The 19,498-nt window shown below is 44.8% G+C and overlaps 1 protein-coding gene across 2 annotated transcripts in view; it reads left to right on the top strand.

Moving 5' to 3' along the window:
- Positions 1 to 4,294: 4,294 nt before the first annotated feature.
- Positions 4,295 to 19,498, top strand: part of SMYD1 (SET and MYND domain containing 1) — a 26,858-nt gene continuing 11,654 nt past the window's right edge. Inside the window, exons 1-5 of one of the 2 annotated variants that reach the window (XM_021535738.4) lie at positions 4,295 to 4,501; positions 12,953 to 13,129; positions 13,765 to 13,978; positions 15,714 to 15,844; positions 17,560 to 17,598. In XM_021535738.4, the coding sequence (XP_021391413.3) occupies positions 4,365 to 4,501; positions 12,953 to 13,129; positions 13,765 to 13,978; positions 15,714 to 15,844; positions 17,560 to 17,598 (698 nt within the window). In that variant the 5' untranslated portion in view covers positions 4,295 to 4,364. The remainder of the gene's footprint in view (positions 4,502 to 12,952; positions 13,130 to 13,764; positions 13,979 to 15,713; positions 15,845 to 17,559; positions 17,599 to 19,498) is intronic. The other variant, XM_021535739.4, reaches the window with a different exon arrangement.

The following is a 19,498-nucleotide window of genomic DNA, read 5'->3' as shown; positions in this document are numbered from 1 at the left end:
TCAGGATTTCAGAAAACAAGCATTTGATATTTTTGTTCCAGTTTCTGTGAGCATGGTTTGATCCTGCTGTGCTGTACTTCTTGAAACACACCACCAAAACTTAGAAAGCTGATTAAATCTATGCTGAGCGGTTGATTCCTCCCAAAGAAGAATCCTTAGGATAAAAGACTTTTTTCCCTTTCCACACTGGCATGTTTTAGTGCTCCTTGTGCCCTAAGAACACAGTAAGAAATACACCTCACTTTGCATCTCTGGGGCAGGTTAAGACAAGGTCCTTGATCTTCTGCCCAGCTCTGCTCTGACATACAAATGCTCCCTAGGATTGTAAGAGAGCTGTTTGCACTGACAGAGAGGGATTTTTGGAATACTGGGTGAGAAACATGACCAGTAAATTGGTACCCAAACTCTTTCTCCTCTCCAGTAACTGAATAAGATGTGCTGAAGAAGGGAGAGGGGGAAATTAATAATTTCTAACATATGAAAGCTATTTATTCAGTCTTGATAAAGGATGCATGACTTTAACAACAGACTGACTCCATTCCTACAGGTACCAAGGGGTAACACTGAGTCAGAAGAAATTCCTTACACTAAAACAAACAAAAAGAAACAAAAATTATACATTCTTTATAGTTCTATCACACAACACACACATGCCCCAAAAGGAGGATGTGTGTGTTGTGTGATAAAATTATTAAGAGTTGTGCCATTGAGTCTTTCCAAAGCTGAAAGTTATTGCTGATTTTGCATTGAAGAAAATGATACCCTCTGTTCTCTCAGATTCTCAGGCCAGAAAGTACCCATAATATGCAGTTCCACACTCTGTTTGGCAGAGGTGTGAGCTGACAAACACAGCCAACAGCCCTTGCTGTGTCTGGCTCATGACAAAACCTGTACCAGCTCCGCACTAAAAATAAGAGTGTGAGCTACCTCTAAAGGTTAAAAACCACAACCCTCTGACTCCTAAACCCCTTGAAATTTCCAGGAGGTCAAAGTGCTTCAGAAGTTGTTAATGCACCAAAGCAGATTTTGGAGTTCAGAAACATGACAGTTCAATTTAGGAAATATGTGTGAAAATAGGCATTTAAACCTAAACATAGCAAGACCATATTGCAACTTTCCCCAAGTATATTCCTTTGGAGAGCTCTCATACTTCCCTCCAGAAAGCTGACTGCTTAAAATAGCTGTCAGCTTTCTAAAGGGAGTGATTAATTCCAGTGGAGTTATTTCTGCTTCCAAGAATACTAATAAATTTAACTGACAATGGGGAAAGCTGCTGCTAATGGATGTCTCACATATTTTAAATAAAGCCCACATTCATGTGTTGCTCAGTGTGTGGTTTTTTAAAGTTTTTAAACTTGATTTTCATCATACAACCTATCAGTCAGTGCTTATAAACCACTGCCCAACACCATTCAATGACTGCTAGTGACTGCTAGTAATTAGTTAGCAACTGCTTTGTAATTGCCTCATAGCTAGTAGCACCTGTCTAGTAATTCCCAGAAACTACTGGAGCTAGTAAGTCCCTAGGAACTGCTCACTAACTACAAGAAGAGCCTCCCAGTAACTCCTAGGAAGAGTCTAACAACATTGCAATAACTTAATAATAATAATGATATCATATTAATATGATAATAATTGTGGTAACCCCTGGTAACATCTTAGTGCCTAACAACTGCTGGTAACTGTCTAATATTTAACATTTACTAATCTAAATATCTAACAATTACTAATATATATCTAACATTTACTAATCTAATAATTAACCATTACTAATTACTGCCTTGTAAATGTCTAGTAAATAATAGTCACAGCCTGACAGCTCCTAGTAGCTACTTAATACCTGCCTAATAATTATTAGTAACTGCCTTGTAAATGCCTAGTTAATACTGTGCCTACTCCCAGCCCTTCCCTTCATGGCCCCATTGACTCTTCCCTTTTCAGGGCTGAATTCCCCTCAGCTCCCATTGTTTCCACCCCAAGGAGAATGAGCAATTTCCCCTCATTTTTCCCTGCTGTTGCCCCAAAAAGGGGCTTCATCTGGGTCAGGGCCTCAGGTGAGGGCTAACATTGGATGGTTAAAGCTGAATTACAGTGGCAAGATAAGGCTGAGGAGTTCCTGCTGGGCACAGGGATTTTTTCCTCCTGCTTTTTCCTTTTTTTGTTTTTTCCCCTATGTAATTCATGGCTTATCTGAGCTCTGCTGGCAACAGTCCAAAGCTGCTGCCATTAAATTTGATAAAATTGTGCTTTGGATAAGTTTTAGAGGGCAGCAGAGGGTGCTGTTAGTTCTCCTGTTGGGAGGATGGGGCCACTCACCCCTCCAGCCCAGAATCCAGACAGACCCAAAGCACAAAATAATTTCCTGCTGAGGGGTCAGCCTTGTTCCATGCTCAAAACTGGTGACCTTCTCCAGCTGCCTCTGAAATTCAATGTTTTTTTCAAGGGGCTCAGAGTAGGTTCACTGCTCTAAATATGGATTGAAAAAGAAGGAATCCCTGATATCCAGCATCTTTGTTGTAATTTTATTATTCTGTTATTCTATTCTGTATTATTTGTTCTCTGGGAACCAGAAACAATGCTTGGTGTGATTAAATGACTGTGTTCAATATAGTCACACTCCAAGCTGTGGGAGTTTGGGAGGAAAAAACCAATCAGCACTGATTTTGAGGTGCTGAAATCCTTCTGGCCGTTTCCAAAAGATGCCAGAGCCAAGGGATATAACCTCTGAATAAGAGATGAGACCAGAGCATCCTGACATCACCTACCACACATGCAGAGTATTGCAGCTAAAATTGTAATTGCTTGTAGGAGTTAATTGCCTGTAGTGACTTTTCCAGGCCATGAAATGTACTTTTCACAGTATGAACTGGGAGGCTTTTGCTGATGGCTCTGGGACAGCTCTGGCCTTCCTCAGGAGCAGGGGAGGTGTCTGGTGTTATGGAAATACTGCTCATAACCAGATGAATTGCCAGATCACCCTGAATTTATGGAGCTGTGGATTGATACTGTTTGTGCTTGGCACATGCAGGCAGGCTGTAAGACAGGGATTTGTTAGGATACCAGACTTCATCTGCAGGCAAGAAACACTGCCAGAGGCTTTTAGCAGAAGCTGCTGAGCAGTTCTGTGTCTCAAAGAGCCCAGTGATACTTCCCACTGCCTTGGAAATGTAAAGGATTTATTTTACTGCCATAGGATGCACAGGATTTACCCTCTTTATTTCTTTGCAGCTCACTTTTGCTTTTAGCCAGACAGATTTTTCTGTGGAGCACAGAGATGTGGGGAGGAGACTGCAATCATTGTTATCTCACAGTGCTTAGAGCAGGAAACAGCATCAGGTTTCCTTGGTGTAGGGTGAGATTAGCAGGAACCAGCCCTGTGAATTGCTATTAAATGATAAAGAAATGCTGAAGGGCAACGTGGGCTGGGTTCAGTTTTCACAGTGAGGTTCATTCTTCTACATGAGGGCCTTTTCTTGAGTCTCCCTGAACTTGCACTGGTGCAGAGTAAAGCCATGCTGCTCCTGAGTTTGGGCTCCCTGTTGGACCATCTTTTTCCACTCAGGTGGCTCAGATTCCGTTCCACAGCTGAGCACTGGAGGTGGGGACAGCTCTCAGGTGATGGTTCAAAGAGGTTTGGTGCATCCAGGATGGTGAGACCATCTAGGATGTCCTGCTTGCTCCCACAGTCTGTGCTGAACTGTTGGTGTCCTTCCAGCTCCTTCCACACTGCTCTGTACACACGCTGCCACTGGCATTTGGGATGTGAATTCCTCTTTTCCTGGTAGTGACAGGATGCTGAGAATGTCAAGGCACGTGTTTCTCTGTTATCCCTGCCTCTAAACTCGCTGCCATCTCTTGGAGGATAAAAATAAAGCAGCTTTGTTTGATTTCTAGAAAAAGCCAGACAGTGCAGGGGTCAGAAATAGGCATCCCAGCCCTCCCCATCCCACTGTCTCAGCTGTTGCTTCCTGAGAGACAGAAGCATGTGGTGGCTAAAAATACCCTGTGAAGAGAATACACTCTCTTCTCAACGGGAGAGCATAAATTGAGCCGAGTTGTAACATATACAACTTTTGTGCTTGAGAGAAACATCTCCCAGCGTCACTTTTGGAGAGGGCTTTCCTAATGAAGCAGAAAGCCCAGCCCTGTCTCGTCCCTGTAGTTTGATGCTGTTGAGCAGAGGATCTCCTGCCTGCCCTGCTCCCACCCCCTGGCCCTGCTATGGGAATCGGTGTGGCCAGGGGAGGGGGCAGCCCAGCCCTGCTTTTATAAGCCTGGCCTCGCAGCACCTCCAGGCTGGCAGCAGTGACAGGAGGCTTGGCTGGCTCTGAGATCCCCACCTCCCAAACCCTGGGGTCCCTGGGATGACCAAAGGAGGAATGGAGTCCGTGGAATTGTTCACAGCCGAAGGCAAAGGCAGGGGTTTGAAAGCCCAGAAGGAATTCTTGGCTGGGGATGTCATCTTTGCAGAGCCAGCCTACGCAGCCGTGGTTTTTGACAGGTAAGAGAAAAGCACTTGGAAAGCTCCAAGCAAAAATAATCTCGCTGCAAAATTTCATCTGGGTGGTTGTATAAAAGCTTGGAGGAGTCTGGATGACATCAGAGAAGGCATCAGAGGGAAGTCAGAAGCACTTCTGGAAAGACACATTCACAGCTTGTAGTGCATGTCCTCCCCAGGGCTCAGATCAGCTTGTTCACTTGCAGCATGGTGCAGTTGGCTTCCAGCATGTGACCCTGCAAGGTGCTTGGTGTCCTTTTAGAAAAGCAGTGAACATTGCATGTGTTCAGTGCCTCATAAAAGCAGCCCCATGCTACCCTGCAGAGAACTGCCAGGAGTCAGGGTAATTCAGGACCAGGAATCTCAGACTGGCTTTGCTGAAGTCTCTGATGGGTAATACATGATAAAATTGAATTCTGTTGTGCTCTGCTCACGTGTACCATCCCAGCTGCACTTCCAGCTCCATCACCCGCTGCCCTCGAACTAGGAGCTGGTGGGGATCAGCAAGTGACACTGTTTCTGTTAAAGAGATTTAATATTTACAGCTGGCTGAGCTAACTGGAGACAAACGTCTGCATTGCTCTTTCACGAGACTGGTTTTAAACTTATGATCACACTGATGTAGCCAGACTCTGAGTTCTTGTGCAAGGATATTTGTCTTTTCTGCTGTTTGTTTTAATCACAACATTCACTCAATCTGTGCTGCTGGTGTGGCTGGTAGGTGCCCACTTCTGCCCTTTGAATCAGTGGAAGATTCACTTAAATAACCTGGAAGAGAACAGATGCAAAGAATGGATTTCTGTGTTGATTTTCATTGGGTTAAATCTAAATTAAAGCCTCTGACACAATTGAAATTTCTTCAGCCTTTTAACATGGTAACTGAGAACAGAATGTGACCCAGGTTTTTAAACTGAGGATTTAGATGGTAACTGAGCTTAAGAAAGTTGTGAGTATTCTTCAAGGGCATCATGGTGAATCCTGAGACTGAATTTTTAGCCCCAAACAGTAACTTCAGCAAATACCCTGCACACTAAACAGGGCTGTGAGCAATTCTGCTTAGCTGAGTTTTGTCTAATTGCATTGGCTCTGCTAATGAAGTCTGGGGCACAAGCAGAGGCTGTGCTGCTGCATTAACCCTGGTCATATCATAGATGAAGCTGATCAGTGCCACTGTGTGATCTGGCAGCAGCAGAGAATTGGATATTAAATAGGCAGAGGAAGAAATAAGTTTTTTATGTGTCTTTCTTTCGCAGTGGTTTCTTTGTCCTTTAACTGTCAGTGGGTGAACATGATTATGAATCTTTGCCATAGCAGGAATGACACCTTTAGTTTTTATTTTATTATGTCATTGCAAGAGCTCACATTAAAAATGTCATTTTTCACTTTAAAATGTTGAGTTCTTGAAGTCTTAACCCTGAGCTCAATTACAGGAGTTGGTGACAAAGTAATTTCTCCTTGATGTGTCCTTTTAGCTCTTCAGTTAGTATTTCAGTTTCACTCATGTCACTAGCTGGAATTTTGTGGTGATTTGCTTCAGAAGTGCCTATGGGCACTTATTTCTGTCATATGCCTTATTAAAAAGACTTTTTTCTTTAAAACAACTGAAAACATTTTGGTTTTTGATGATGGGTTAAAAATATGTTTTCTTCCATGTGCAGTGTTGCACCATGCATGGAGCAGAGCTGCCCGTGTTGAAGAGCTGCAGCTTTGCTGCATTTTCAAATGTCACTGGTGTAATGTGAGACAAGGGCAGAAGCTGTCCCTGCTCCAGCTCAGACTGTGCCTTAGGCTGAGCCTTCCCACAGAAAAATCAGATGTGGTTCCCTGCTTCCCTCCCTTCCTCTCCAAGCTGGTCTTGTTTAGCTCCCCAGGGCAGGTCCAGAGGCTGAGCAGCAAGAAATGAAGGTAAATACAGCCCTTCTCTGCAACTATTGTGCAATAATAATGGATTCGTACCCTCCTGTGACACATTTCATCTCAGAGCTCTGAATATGGGTCAGAGGTGAAACAGTCCCAAAATCTCTGAAACAGACTGAAAGCTTTTTGATTAGAGCTTGGCAGGATATAGCCTGGGTGTGAGATATAATGGAAACACACATTTTTTCACATTTTTCTTTACCTTGATGCTTTTCTTCCACACCCAGGGTTTTGGTTTTAAAGGTCCCTTCTGTTGCTGTCCCAGGGTATTCAGTTGCATCAAACTCCATTGATTTAACTGCTGTCAAAGAAGGGTTGCCTGCATCCTTGTATTTTTTATTCCTGCGAGATTAAATCTACACCTGGCCATAATAGCTGGTTTTGCTCTATAGGAACTGCTGTTGCCTCTGCATGGATGAAGAGCCCAGTGAAGAGGCATGTGCTTTTCCTAGCGCACAAACACAGGTGTATAAGTCCTAAATTTGCTGTTGAGTCTACACTATTAAAAAAAGGGTCTCAACCTGCACAGGCAAACCCAAAATCCAGAGTCCCTCATCCTAATTCAACTCAGTACCTCCCCTGCCTTGCTGAAAGCACTGTGTATGTGTACTATAGAAAAGGGACTCAAACAGGAATGATTGCTGGGTTTCAGTTTTTGGCTCGGGCCGTACCAAATGGGTGACCAGATTTTCCAGAGGTCTCAGCTTTCTTTGTGCATAAAGACCACACAAATGCACGAGAGTGCAGAGCTGGCCTCTGCTTTGCAGTCCTTTGAAGAACTCAGTCCTTTGGGAAGTCTATTCCCAGTCTGTGGGTATTGAGACTCTGAAATCCTTCCCCTGATTTTGCTGTTGAAAGGGGTGTGGAAGGAGGTTGCAGTGCAGAGGCCACATGGTGATTTCTGTGTGGCTGCATGGGATATGCAGGTGAAGCAAAGATCTTTTTGAGATTTGTGGGAGAGGAGCTCTGCAGAGATACAACAGCCATGTGCTTTCCAGAGCACAGCTTGAAATGGAGATCAGACTGGGATATCAGCCACAATTTACCTGGCCAAGTTTAAAGTCAGTAACCAGATACATGTGGGAGCTTTGACAGGCTGCCAGGCAAATCAATGCCCTTCCTGTACCTACTCAGAAAGTCAGGGCTGTTATCACTGCTGGTTACCTGCTCCACTGCTGGAGCTGTTTGCAGAGGCTCTCCTGTCAGCCCACTATGGATCCAGTCCAGGGCAACTGGACAGCATAGCACAGACTCCAACCTGACTCATAGATGTAGGTAGAGAGAGATACTTAGACAGATTCATGTGAGGAGCTGTCAAAGTAATTTTTCACCCAACTGCACATTATTGATGTCTGTCTTTAGTTGGAGGCTGAGTTTGAGGAAGTGTGGAGATTCTATTTTGCTAGGAAAAAGGACAAGTGTTTCCTTTGACAAAACCCTATATCAGGTGTCCCTGCAGAGTCTAACACTGGATTTCTATGTCCAGCCAAGTGAATCCAGCACTAAATGCTGATATAATCAGTGGAGCTCTATATGTGCAGTGAACACAGACATCTACCTTTGAGCTGAATGGCTTTCCAGACCCCACTGGTTGTGCTGGGGAATCTCTACTCAGACACAGGGGGTACAGACAAATGAGCACATCTTGGTGTCTAAATCTACAGGCTGAATCCCACCCTGGAAGCCCCTGAAGGTCACAGGGACCCTGAAAGCCCCCAAAGTTGTTTGAGATGGTGAGGGCTTGTACTCTTCAGTCTCAGATGGTCATCTGAGCAGCAGTCTCTCACACAGACCATTAATCTAGAAATACGTAAAACTCAAAGGAAAATGAGGATCCTATAAACACCAGCCAGCTCATAGTCAGGTTTTAAGGCCAGAGTATGACTCACTAGGATAACTCTGCTCATTTCAGGGGGGTTGGACTAGGACTAGGTGACCTTTAAAAGTCCCTTCCAAGCAAAACCATTCGGATTTTATGATTCTATAACTTAGTTGCTTAACAGAGTGTGTACTTAGTGTTGACTCCTGTATCAAGCCTGTTACTTCTGAATGAGAGCAGGCTGCTTAAAAAAATGGTGATACTGATGGAAAGGGGGTGCAGAACTCTGTGTGATTTCCAGGATAAGGTGTAGGCACAGCCTGATCTCTGATTTAGCCTTGCTGCTTTCAGCTGAAATATCACTCAGAAAACACCACTGTCAGGCAGCTTTGCCCTGATGTAGAAGCAGAAAGCTGGAAATGCATTCTCAAGGGATTCTTTGTTTCCTTTGGGGTAATTTTTCAATTTCCAAAGGCCCTGAGCCTCTCACTGAAGCTTTCTGTAATCCTTCCTCCCTCTTTGCTTTCTCCTTGAAGATCCCAGATCTCCTTTCCTCCATCAGCTGCATGACCATGGCATTCCCAGTGCCGGGGCTGTATGTGACCTTCTCCTCTGACACGTCACTTGGCTCTCAAGCCTGTAAGAGTTTACATTTCCTATAAGCAAGGGGATGCCTCATATTTCTCTGTCAGCCTTTGCCAAGAGAAATTTGCTCTTTAACCAGCAGGATTTGAGGGACAGTAGTCAAGGAAAACACTGTCATGTGGTGGAAAGCCAAGGTCACCTGAAGATCTGCTTGATGAGTGATCTGCAAATTGATAAAAAATTGAGATAATGCAATTTTTGCATGTCTTTTTGATGTAGAAAGAGGCTGAAAACATTTTCCAAGGAAATGTGGGGAGCTCTGCTATTGTAGTTAGGATGACCTAGACATATAAGAAATCCAAAATTTTCCATAACAGCATGACTTAAAAGATTATGGGAACAAATTCTTTGAGCTGACACCGATAAAAACTGAGAGCTAATGTGATCCTATTCATATTTTAAAAAATGTTCTCAGGTTTGATTTTTTATTAGTATCTCATTTGTTCAAAAGCCTAATTAAAACCTGGGAACAGACCTTTAAAACAGATGTTTTAAAGAAAATCTCACCCACATCTCTAAAAAAAGGCTGGGAAATCTTGTAATGAAAAACTAAAAATAAAATAGACAAAAATTAGTCTAAAATAAATCCTCCTCTCAAATCAGAAAAGCTAGGATATATCATCCCTGACATTTTAAAGATGAAAGTACTAAGCTTCAACTCCTTTTTAAAGGAGCAAACCCATTCTTATGCTAATAATTCATCTTTAGGTAACAGGTGCATTTTCTTAGGCTGCTGTCATTAATGAAGTGTTACAGCCTCTGCTTTGAAAACCAAGGAGATTTTGCCCTACATCTTAAGCTGGTTTTATGTTGTTCTCTGTAGCAGACTGAGGAGAGAGGTGCCCTGCCAAGCAATAATAAATAGGATTTAGTTGTGAGTAAGGCCATCTCTGTGTATCTGTGATGTACAGGATAGCATGGACCCATGTTTAACAGTTTGGGAGCTACTCACTGTGTCTATCAGCTACTCAGTGAAATCCTCCTCTGTTCTTTGCATTAAAGCCATCTCACCTGGCTTTTCCAGGCCACTGAATGAGATGTTTTGTGTGCTGGATGGCAGATGTTTGGGCTGTGCATGTCTTGGAGATGAGGTTAATACATTTCCTGTGGCAGTGTTCAACCTGGCAGGATCTTAATCTGTCTGAATCCAGTCCAAGCAGTCTCAAGAGTTATTTGTTTCTTGTGCTTTCACTGCAAGCTGTGCCTGCAGGAGCCATGGTTTTGTTGTCAGTGCTGTGTTACCTCTTGCACTCGTTGGTTGGCTCGTTGAAGCACTGTTTTTGTCACTGTAGCTGCATTCAGGAGTAGCTGTAGCTGGGTCTCACCTAAGTGACACCAGAGCACGTGAGCCCTTCAGAGCTCAGCTCGGCTGATGCTGAGCTGGGAGGCCAAGGAAACCTGAGGCTCCCCAGAAAGTCATTCAATGAGTCAGTCAGTGGCATCTGCCCTCTAAGTCAGCCCTAAATCCTGACCTGGCAAGCTTGTGATGGGCTGGAGGCATAATCACTAAAGAAGATCCTGCTTTTGGTCAGGGTGAGAACCAGCTCTCACTATGTGTGGAAGGGGGCACTGATCACCTCCGAGGCTGCAGGGTGCACACACAGAGCAGAAATCTGTTGTGCTGTCCCTGTGATGAAGCAAGGGAAGCTGAGCAGCAAGACCCAGAGGGTTCAGACCTCCAGGGCTCCTTGGTAGGTGCCACAGCAGAAAGGACCTCCCCAGGGTCCTCTCCAGGAATTTTAGTGCTGCCTGGCCATGCAGCATCCTGCTCACACGGGCATGGGCTGCTCTCTGTACTGGAGGGGAGATCTGGGATACCTGGAACCATTTTGGGTTGTGTTAAACACTTTCTAGACCAGACAGAGAAGGTTTTATAGACCAATGATTTCCACAGGCTGAGAGACTTAAATTTAATCTCAGGCTGCTCCACTTGGAGAACCTTAACATTGCAGAGGAGATGAGAGAGGAGCCTTGAACCACTGCAAGCCTTTGGTGTCTGGGTCTTGTGTCTCCAGGACAGGTGGAACCAGAGCCCAGCCAAGGGAGAGCCCCACTTTGTCCTTCCCTTTTGGGGCATCCAGCTCTGAGCTCCTCTGTCACAGCAGGAGTTTCACAACTGCCAAGGGGCACCTGGGGGATTTAGGTGCTCGCAGATGCTTAAGGAATGTTAGCTGAAGTTTTATGGAATAGATCTCAAATACTTGTGTCTCCAGATTTTTTACTGGGCCAAGAATTTAGCCCAGGACTCTGGAGTGCTGATAACACACAGTATCTTCAAATCCAGTCTTTTAAACCATTTTGGGGCATGGAGGATCCCATAATGGTTTTGTAAGAGCTGCAGTATTTCTTACACTTGCCAGTCAGATTACCTGGGTGTAATTGTTTCTGCAGTTTCAATACCACATGGGCTGCTCCTTCTCTTTCTCAAAAAGTCTTGTTTAACATTTCTGGTGCATTTCTGCATCTCCTCAGAAATGAGGGATTTCCAGAGCTGTTGGTAAGTTCTGCCAGCCAGGTTTGCTTGGAAAATCTGGACACCCCATGCAATAAACAGCAAAATGCAAAGTCAGCATTTCAGAGTTTTTTTGTTCTCAGGGAGCAAACTGAGGGGAGAGAAGCACCTGTTAGAAGACTTGGAGTTTTCTGCACCGTGTTCCCTTCCAACCTGTCATTCCTCTCTACAAGGAAACTTTTTTCCCTGACTGCCCTTAAAGGAGGTGGCAGGAGGAACCCCCATTCCCCATGTGAGATAATCTCCCTGTGCTTCCTGGCACGATGAAACCATGTGGGTTTATCAGCCCTCTGGCTCTGCTTTGCCTTACAAGGAGTGTCATCTCTCTTGCACCTCTCTGCCCCCCTGACCTGACAGCTGACAGAGCCCAGCCTCACATTTCTCACCAGCTCTCAGCTCTGCCATTGGACACAGTGGAGCATCCCCCTTCCCAGACACGTTTCCCCCTGCCCCATCCCAGGTGCTTGCCTTGCACTGGGCTCCCTCCAGCACTGCTCGCTTTCCTAAACCCTTTTTTCCAAACCTCATTTTTGCACATGGTTTTGTCTGATATGGGTCATCCTACTTTTAAATCTGTGGCCCTCTTTATCCTGCGAGAGCCAAGGCACAGGGTAGATTATGTCAGCAGCTGACACAATATTTTCAGAGAGAAGAAAATTCATTTTGAATGTACTGTGATATAGATATAAATGTATATGCATATGTATGTGTGTACCTATATATAGGTATAGTAAAGAGGAAGGACAATCTTTGGTCTGGATTCTCTGGGGCTGTGAGTCTGATTCCTGCATGTGGCACATCCTCCTCATTGGATGATCAATATTTTTTTTATCATCCCATGCCTCATTTTCCCCACTCTGCACTGTGCACAATTATAAATGTTTCTTTAATCACAAAGCCTCTATGACCTCTGAGCTTTTTGCAGTGATGAGAACCTCCCTTCTGGCACCAGCAGTGGCTGAGTGGTGTGAATTTAAATTCCCCTGTACTGTCAAGCCTGGCTGGAGGCCCAGATAAAGTGAGCGCTTGCCTGGAGAAACAGACAGCTGCAGACACCAAATCAGGCAGTGAAAAGCCTTCTCTAGCAGCAAGGGGAAAGTCCCAAAATGTTTTGGGCAGGAGACCAAAGTGTCTCCCCCTCCTTCTCAGTGAATTAAATTGTAGGAGAAAAAGCTGGACACATGAAGGGGGTATGGGGGAGGTTTCCCCTCAGTCTGGGACCCTGGACACTCTCAGAGGCAGGATGTGAGGTCAGACTCCTTCATCAGTATCCTCCCCAGCCTTGGTTATGGTTACATGCATACAGTTGTAGCATGCTTCTTGGAAATCCTGTTTTGAATCCCCCAAAGATGAAATACCCCTTTTGAAGGGCTCCCAGTTATTCCATCTCCATTTAACTTCCAGCAACAGCACCAGGCAAGAACACAACGATTTAGCTGGGTGGGATGTTTCTCCATAATCACCAAAAATCTCGAGATGTTCATTTCTGTGGCTGTGGGGAGCTCAGGGGTGCAAAACTGGCAGGACCTCACTGATCCAAGGTGTCCTTCTGTCCTTGCAGCCTGACACACATCATCTGTCACACCTGCTTCAAGCGGCAGGAGAGGCTGCACCGCTGCGGGCAGTGCAAGTTTGCCCATTACTGCGACAGGACCTGCCAGAGAGCAGCCTGGCTCAACCACAAGAACGAGTGCTCTGCCATCAAGAGACATGGCAAGGCACCCACAGAAAACATCAGGTGAGAGCTGGCCCCTGTGACCTGGGAGAGAACAGAGCATCCCATCCTGGGTGGCCTGACTTGGGCGAGGTGGAGGTGAGGGAAGGTTTAGGATGGGCCAGGAGGATCTCTGAGATAGGGAAGGTACATAGGAGAGCATCAGTGGTGCAAGAGATGTGCTCCTGTTTGGTTTTTTTTTTTGTTGCTGGGTCCCAAAAACTCTGCACATGGTGAGGTAAACCTACCCTGCTTGGTTTAGGAAGTGTGGGAAACTGGGGAGTAGGTGGAAAAGCGAAAGAAGAGATGGGTTATTCCCCAATTTGCCTATAGCATACATTAACTTGTCTTCACATTCTGGCTCCACCATAAAAAAATGAGAGGAATCCTCAAGGAAATGGGAGCAGCTGTGGAGGGCTGGATACCAGGGGATTTGTAGAACTTCTCCAGATGAGAACACAGGTGCTGGGACACAACCCTGCACCTCCCTGTGCTTCAGAAGGCTGGGGATGATGCTGACCATCCATCACCCCGTGGATGCTGAGCCTGTCTCAGCTGGTCTGCCTGCACACCGTGGCCCCCCAGGGGATGAATCCTGATGAATTTTGTTCTCTCCATGTGGTGCTGGTGCTGTGACCCCGTGGCTGTGTCCTGGCCAGGCTGGCTGCCCGCATCCTGTGGAAGATGGAGCGGGAGGGCAGCGGGCTGTCCGAGGGCTGCCTGGTGCCCATCGAGGAGCTGCAGAACCACGTGGACAGCTTTGGGGAGGAGGAGAAGAAGGAGCTGCGTGTTGACGTGGAGAGTTTCCTGGAGTTCTGGCCGCCCCAGTGCCAGCAGTTCGGGATGCAGCTCATCTCCCACATATTCGGGGTGGTACGTCCAAGGGGGGGCAGAGCACGGGGGGAGGGTTTGTGATGCCAGCTTTGGGGAGAAACTCTCCAGCTGGCCTCATGAGAGGATGGCTGACTTCATCTCATCCCCCACCTGCTTCTCCTCTGCACTGACACTGGGAAATTGAGGCATGGCAAGGGCAAGTGTTGCTATTGGACATAAAATGAGTACACAGAATCTTGGCGAGTTCAAGAGAGAAAAAGAGTTAATTTTATTTCTGACTTCGCAATATATAGAATTCTAAAAGTGGTAGTGGATTGGAGGATGAAATTGCTACTTCTTCAACCACACTGGTCAAACTAACACTCTATTAATTCTCTCTTCTCACAAAGGAGAATGTAAACAATCATTATTTACATGAACATTGTGTGAGAACTCCAGTAAAAATATGTAAACATTATCAGAAGGCTAAAGAAGTTTTATGAGAACATTAAAACTTTCAAAAGAAAACTTAACACTTAAAAATCAGGGTAACAGGCAAGGGCTGAAACATTTTGTCTGTCTCAATGTGCAGACAAGAGGTTTGCTCAATCATAGGCGCTGCATTTTCATCACAAGTCCCACTGGGCATCTCTGTGCACCTGGGACAGCTGAGAAAATATATTTTTAGTAACTACATCTAGAATGTACTTGAATATAGAAGATCTATTTTAGTAGATACATTAATGTCTATTAATATTGTGTGCATTTGATTTTTTACATTGACATAATATATACAATTAAAACAGCAAAAAATGGAAATATATTTGATAATATCAACTACAAAGTAGTTAACTACAAACTTTTGCTCTCAGTGTTGCAGAGAGGGAAATTCCAGTTCAGGCTGAGCTGCTCTGCTCCCAGCCCTGGGTATCCTGCACTACCCCCTCAGCTCCCAACACTGCCACGAGGAGACACAGGCTCTGCTCACCCCTCTGCCAGTGGCTGCTGTGCAAGACAAGCTGGCCTTTGTCACTCCCAGTACAGGGAGAGGACACAGCTTTGGCACCCACACCACAAAGAAAACCCAGTCCACTGGACACAGGGAGACCCTATGTGCTAGTGACCAGCACAGCTTGTCTGTGGAGGAGCAAGGAAGTACAGAAAAACCACAGAATCAGTTCACAAAGGAAATAAAACTACTAACAGGGTAAAATAATCAGCAGCTGGGTTAATTATTTCCTTTGGTTTATCCTATCAGATTTTTTGTTTGCAGATATTTCCATTATTAATGCTTGTGACTTAAAACCGTTCTGTTCATAGTAGTGTCTCATATAGAAAAGTGAAATAATTCATTCTTGGAATATCTGTCATACAAAAGTAGTAATTCTGAAAATTCACAGCAAAGAGTAGTAGCTGGTTTTTATGAGCTTTGAGGGCAATCCAGCAAACATGACCAGGTTGAATGCAGCAGTCAAGGTTAATTCCTAACTGGTACCTGTTTTTGTGAGTGTGAACTTTGCTTTCTGCTTGAATTGCCTCAAAGTCATTTTCTTGTGACCTTTTTCTGAATTATTTTCAGGAACCAAATATAAGGAAATCAATGCATGGCCCAACCAAGTTTATCTTAGGCATCCCAAGTGAACACTGACAGCAAATATTCCATAACATTGACTCAGCTCTGGCCTGGGCCCTCTGCACAAGTCCTGCATTGTTTCTCTTCTGATGTTTTATCCCAGCTGGAGTGTTTCAGCTTTTTCTCCTTTAACACTTCTTCCTGCCTGTGTTTTGGGACTAGATCAGCTGCAATGGCTTTACCCTCAGTGACCAAAGAGGACTGCAGGCTGTTGGTGTGGGAATCTTCCCCAACCTCTGCCAGGCCAACCATGACTGCTGGCCCAACTGCACTGTCGTCTTCAACAATGGCAAGTGAGTGGATTTCTTTCCTTTGCTGCAGCAGGGGTGCAGCCAGCTCAGGCTCTGCCACCCCCACTGTCAGGTCCCTGCCCCAGAAAATCTATTCATTCTTATTTCCTTCTCTCAGAGAGATGGAAATAAGCTCAGAGAAAAAGCCCAAACTGCTTTCTTACTAAAGACAAACTAGTTTCCCTTCTTGTTATTTAAAAAATTGTAATCTGATGCACTAACAAATACATAAGATTTGATCCCAAATCCAGCAACCAGCAAAGAATTTTCCCCTGGCATCCTATGAATTTTGTAACTAGACTCAAAATAGGTAGCTAAAGTAGTAAGCAGCTGTTTAACTCACCTCTTATATTGAAGTCTCATCTATAGATAAGGAGTAATTCTACTTGCAAATTATCAAGGATTATGCTGAGTCTACAATCCAAGAGTTTCTCCTAACTGAAGCTTGCACTCAGCTGTGTATCACCATGTGCTGATGTGTTTATAACCATTCCTAACACAACCCCCATCTCAATTAATCACTGATTAACTCTTTAGCAACGGGACCTTAGTGACAGTTGTGTTATCTGAGAGTGCAGGATGCTCTCAGTCTCTGGGCATTCCCTATTCCCACTCCAGTCCTGTAAGAAAACCTCTGCAGGATGAGTGAGATGGAAAAAGATTTGGTGTGAAATGCAGAGATGTTTCACCAGAGCTGGGAGTGAAGGTAGCCCACAGGAGGGATGCCTGCCCTTCCCAGTTTCCAAGCCATGACAGGTATAAACTGCTGTTGACTCAGAAAGTTGTAGTGTGTGCAAAATATTAACTGTGGGAAATTGCTTGCCAAAACCTGATCTTTCCTCTGACCTTTCTGCTACTATTTTACAGCTACCTGTCTTCACTAAACTTTAGTGCTATAATTTAACCACCCCTCTTCCCTCCAGCTCCTCTTTTAACTAACACATTGGTTCTGCACTCCAGTTATCACTGCTGGTTTTCCCTGATAAAATGATACCAGCATTTACCAAGCAGCTGGTAAACAAGCCAAGAGAAAACAAAAGTGCATGAGGATGATTACTTTGGTGAAAAATAGGGTCTGATCCAAAGTCAGGTTGGAGTCTGTGCTATGCTATCCAGTTGCCCTGGACTGGATCCATAGTGGGCTGACAGGAGAGCCTCTGCAAACAGCTCCAGCAGTGGAGCAGGTAACCAGCAGTGATAACAGCCCTGACTTTCTGGGTAAGTACAGGAAGGGCATTGATTTGCCTGGCAGCCTGTCAAAGCTCCCACATGTATCTGGTTACTGACTTTAAACTTGGCCATCTGGTTATTGGCCAGGTAAATTGTGGCTGATATCCCAGTCTGATCTCCATTTCAAGCTGTGTTCCAGAGAGCACAACTGCTGATGTCAGTGGAGACCTTTCTGTGCAGGAGATCCAATCCCCTTGTTCCTGCTAAATATCAAGAGCAGGTTTTGTACATTCCCTGACCTAGACCACTCCTAAAATCACAGTGCCAGGGCAGTTCTCCACCAAATCCTCTATGGCCCACTGATGGACAATTTGGTCCTGGCAGCTGCACATCAAAAGGGAAGCTCTCATGCAGTGCCACATGAGGCAGGCACAGGCAACCCCCCTGTCTCCTGTCAGTGCAATGTCCAGTGCTATGCCACGTACCCATTTTTTTTTGTTGTTGTACTTGTACATGTGTAAACTGCAGATGTTTGTTTTGTCTTTCAGTCATGAGGCTGTAAGATCAATGTTCCACACACAGATGAGGTGGGTCAGTCTTGAAAGCATCATTCTCCTCCATTCCCCTGTACCCCTCACGCCCCATGTTTAATGGAAAAGATGCAAAGACCCCAAGGGGCTCCCTCTGTTTACTCCAAATTCTACTTTTCCTGTTTTCTAAACTTCTTTCCCTGTGTAAAGCCCCACTAAACCCAAACCTCACTTAACTCTGCATTTTGTAGTAAATGAAAATAATAGTGGTAATAGACTGTCTTCCCCAGGGTGAATTCCCTCTCTGCCTTCCCACACCCTCCCTTGGCTTCCTCCCTGTCAGTATTTCCCCTCTCCACTTCTCATTTCTCCTCCCCTGACCATGGCAAGAGCATGAAAGTCAGAACAAGGTCTTGCTAATCTTGTACAGCCCAAAATAAAGCCTTGCATATTAGGAGATGAGAAATGACTGTGTTACTGACACACTAAATACTCCATGTTTCTCCTGCAACAAACTGTGCCTGAGGAATGAGTTACCTACAGTAGCAGACCATGACATGTAGGTTTCAATTCCTTTTTTCCATAATCCATTATTAATGTTCCACCTTTTAATGATGCCACTGTTACCTGATCCAAACTAAATAAATCACAAAAATATGTGCAAAAAAAAGTTTTTGCTTAACTCATTACATTTGGTATATTATAGTCAGTGTTCTTTAAAGACACTGTGGTCTTTAAAATTTAATCTCAAGCAAGCATGCATTTTCCTCAAAGAAGATGTGAAATACATTTGAAGTGCTCTTTTTCACCATTGAATCTTACCCAGGACATTATATATAGGGCTATAAAAAAGGGGAAAACCAGTTTCACTTCTGGTTAGAGTTGCTATTTGGGGCAATTTGAGTTTTGAGCTATCAGGCACTTACTGTGCCTGTGCATGCAGCTATCAAGGTCCCTGCTGCTGTGGCAGACACTGGAGAAAGCCCTTGACAAGCTCAGTGGTGTGCTCCTGGCTGACAGTGTCTCTTGAACTCCAGTATTTAAAATATGCCATGTGTTTCCTGGCTAACCCCAAGGGCTATCAATCCCCTCCACACAAGAGATGGCTGCCTAAAATACCCCTACAGTGCTTGGGCTATCAGGGGCATCATGAAAGTCAGAGGCTTGATTTTGCTTCTCTGGTTGCATGACTCACTTTGATGAGGATCCTGTGAAGTGTTAGCGGGAATGTTTATATGTAAACTTTTCAGGTGGGAATTGCTCTTTTTTGTGCACTTCCTCCTGGAGTAGCTGGTTGCACCTTTCTCGGTCTGGCACTTTCCTGTACTTGTGACATAACTAACAGCTGTCCTTTGTTACAAAGGCATATTTGGTGGTAAATTTTGTATGAAATTTGTTGCTGATATGGCAACACCCAGAGAAGATCAAGACCAGCCTCGGAGAAGAATTTTGACAGCAGCTTTAGCAGAGCTGGAAGACTCAGAGCTACGCCCTTGGTACTGAGAGCCTGTAACAGGAATTCCAAGGGAATTAGAAGGGAATTACAGGAGAATTACAACTGTTTGCAAAAACATGATCACACAGAATAAGTCCTCCCCAAAAAGCTTACTTCTAAAGCACCTGGTGATACCTGTGAGTCCTCTGCCACCTCTGCCTTTAGTGAGGCATTTGTTGGGTTCCACCTAGAGTGCCTCATGTTCTGGTGGAAGCCAACAGGTTCCCCCCAGGTCCATCTCAGGGCAGACATGCATTAAACACACTGTTGAGCTCCCTAGTAGCTGGGAGAGGAGGTGGGTACAAAAGAACCACCTCACAGCTGGTATTTGTTGGATTTTTTCCCCATTCTCACCAAATTCTCTAGCCAGTTGTGCCTGTTTAGCCCCTACAACTGAGAGATGGCCCAGAATAACTGGGACATTCAGTATGTAGAGTGAAAGAGCAAGGGAATAGCTCTGAA

The sequence above is a fragment of the Lonchura striata genome, chromosome 4 (genome assembly GCF_050655825.1).
Source record: "Lonchura striata isolate lonStrDom1 chromosome 4, ASM5065582v1, whole genome shotgun sequence".
Classification (NCBI taxonomy): domain Eukaryota; kingdom Metazoa; phylum Chordata; class Aves; order Passeriformes; family Estrildidae; genus Lonchura; species Lonchura striata.
Note: the sequence above shows the minus strand (reverse complement) of the source record. Positions and strands in the feature narration are given on the sequence as shown.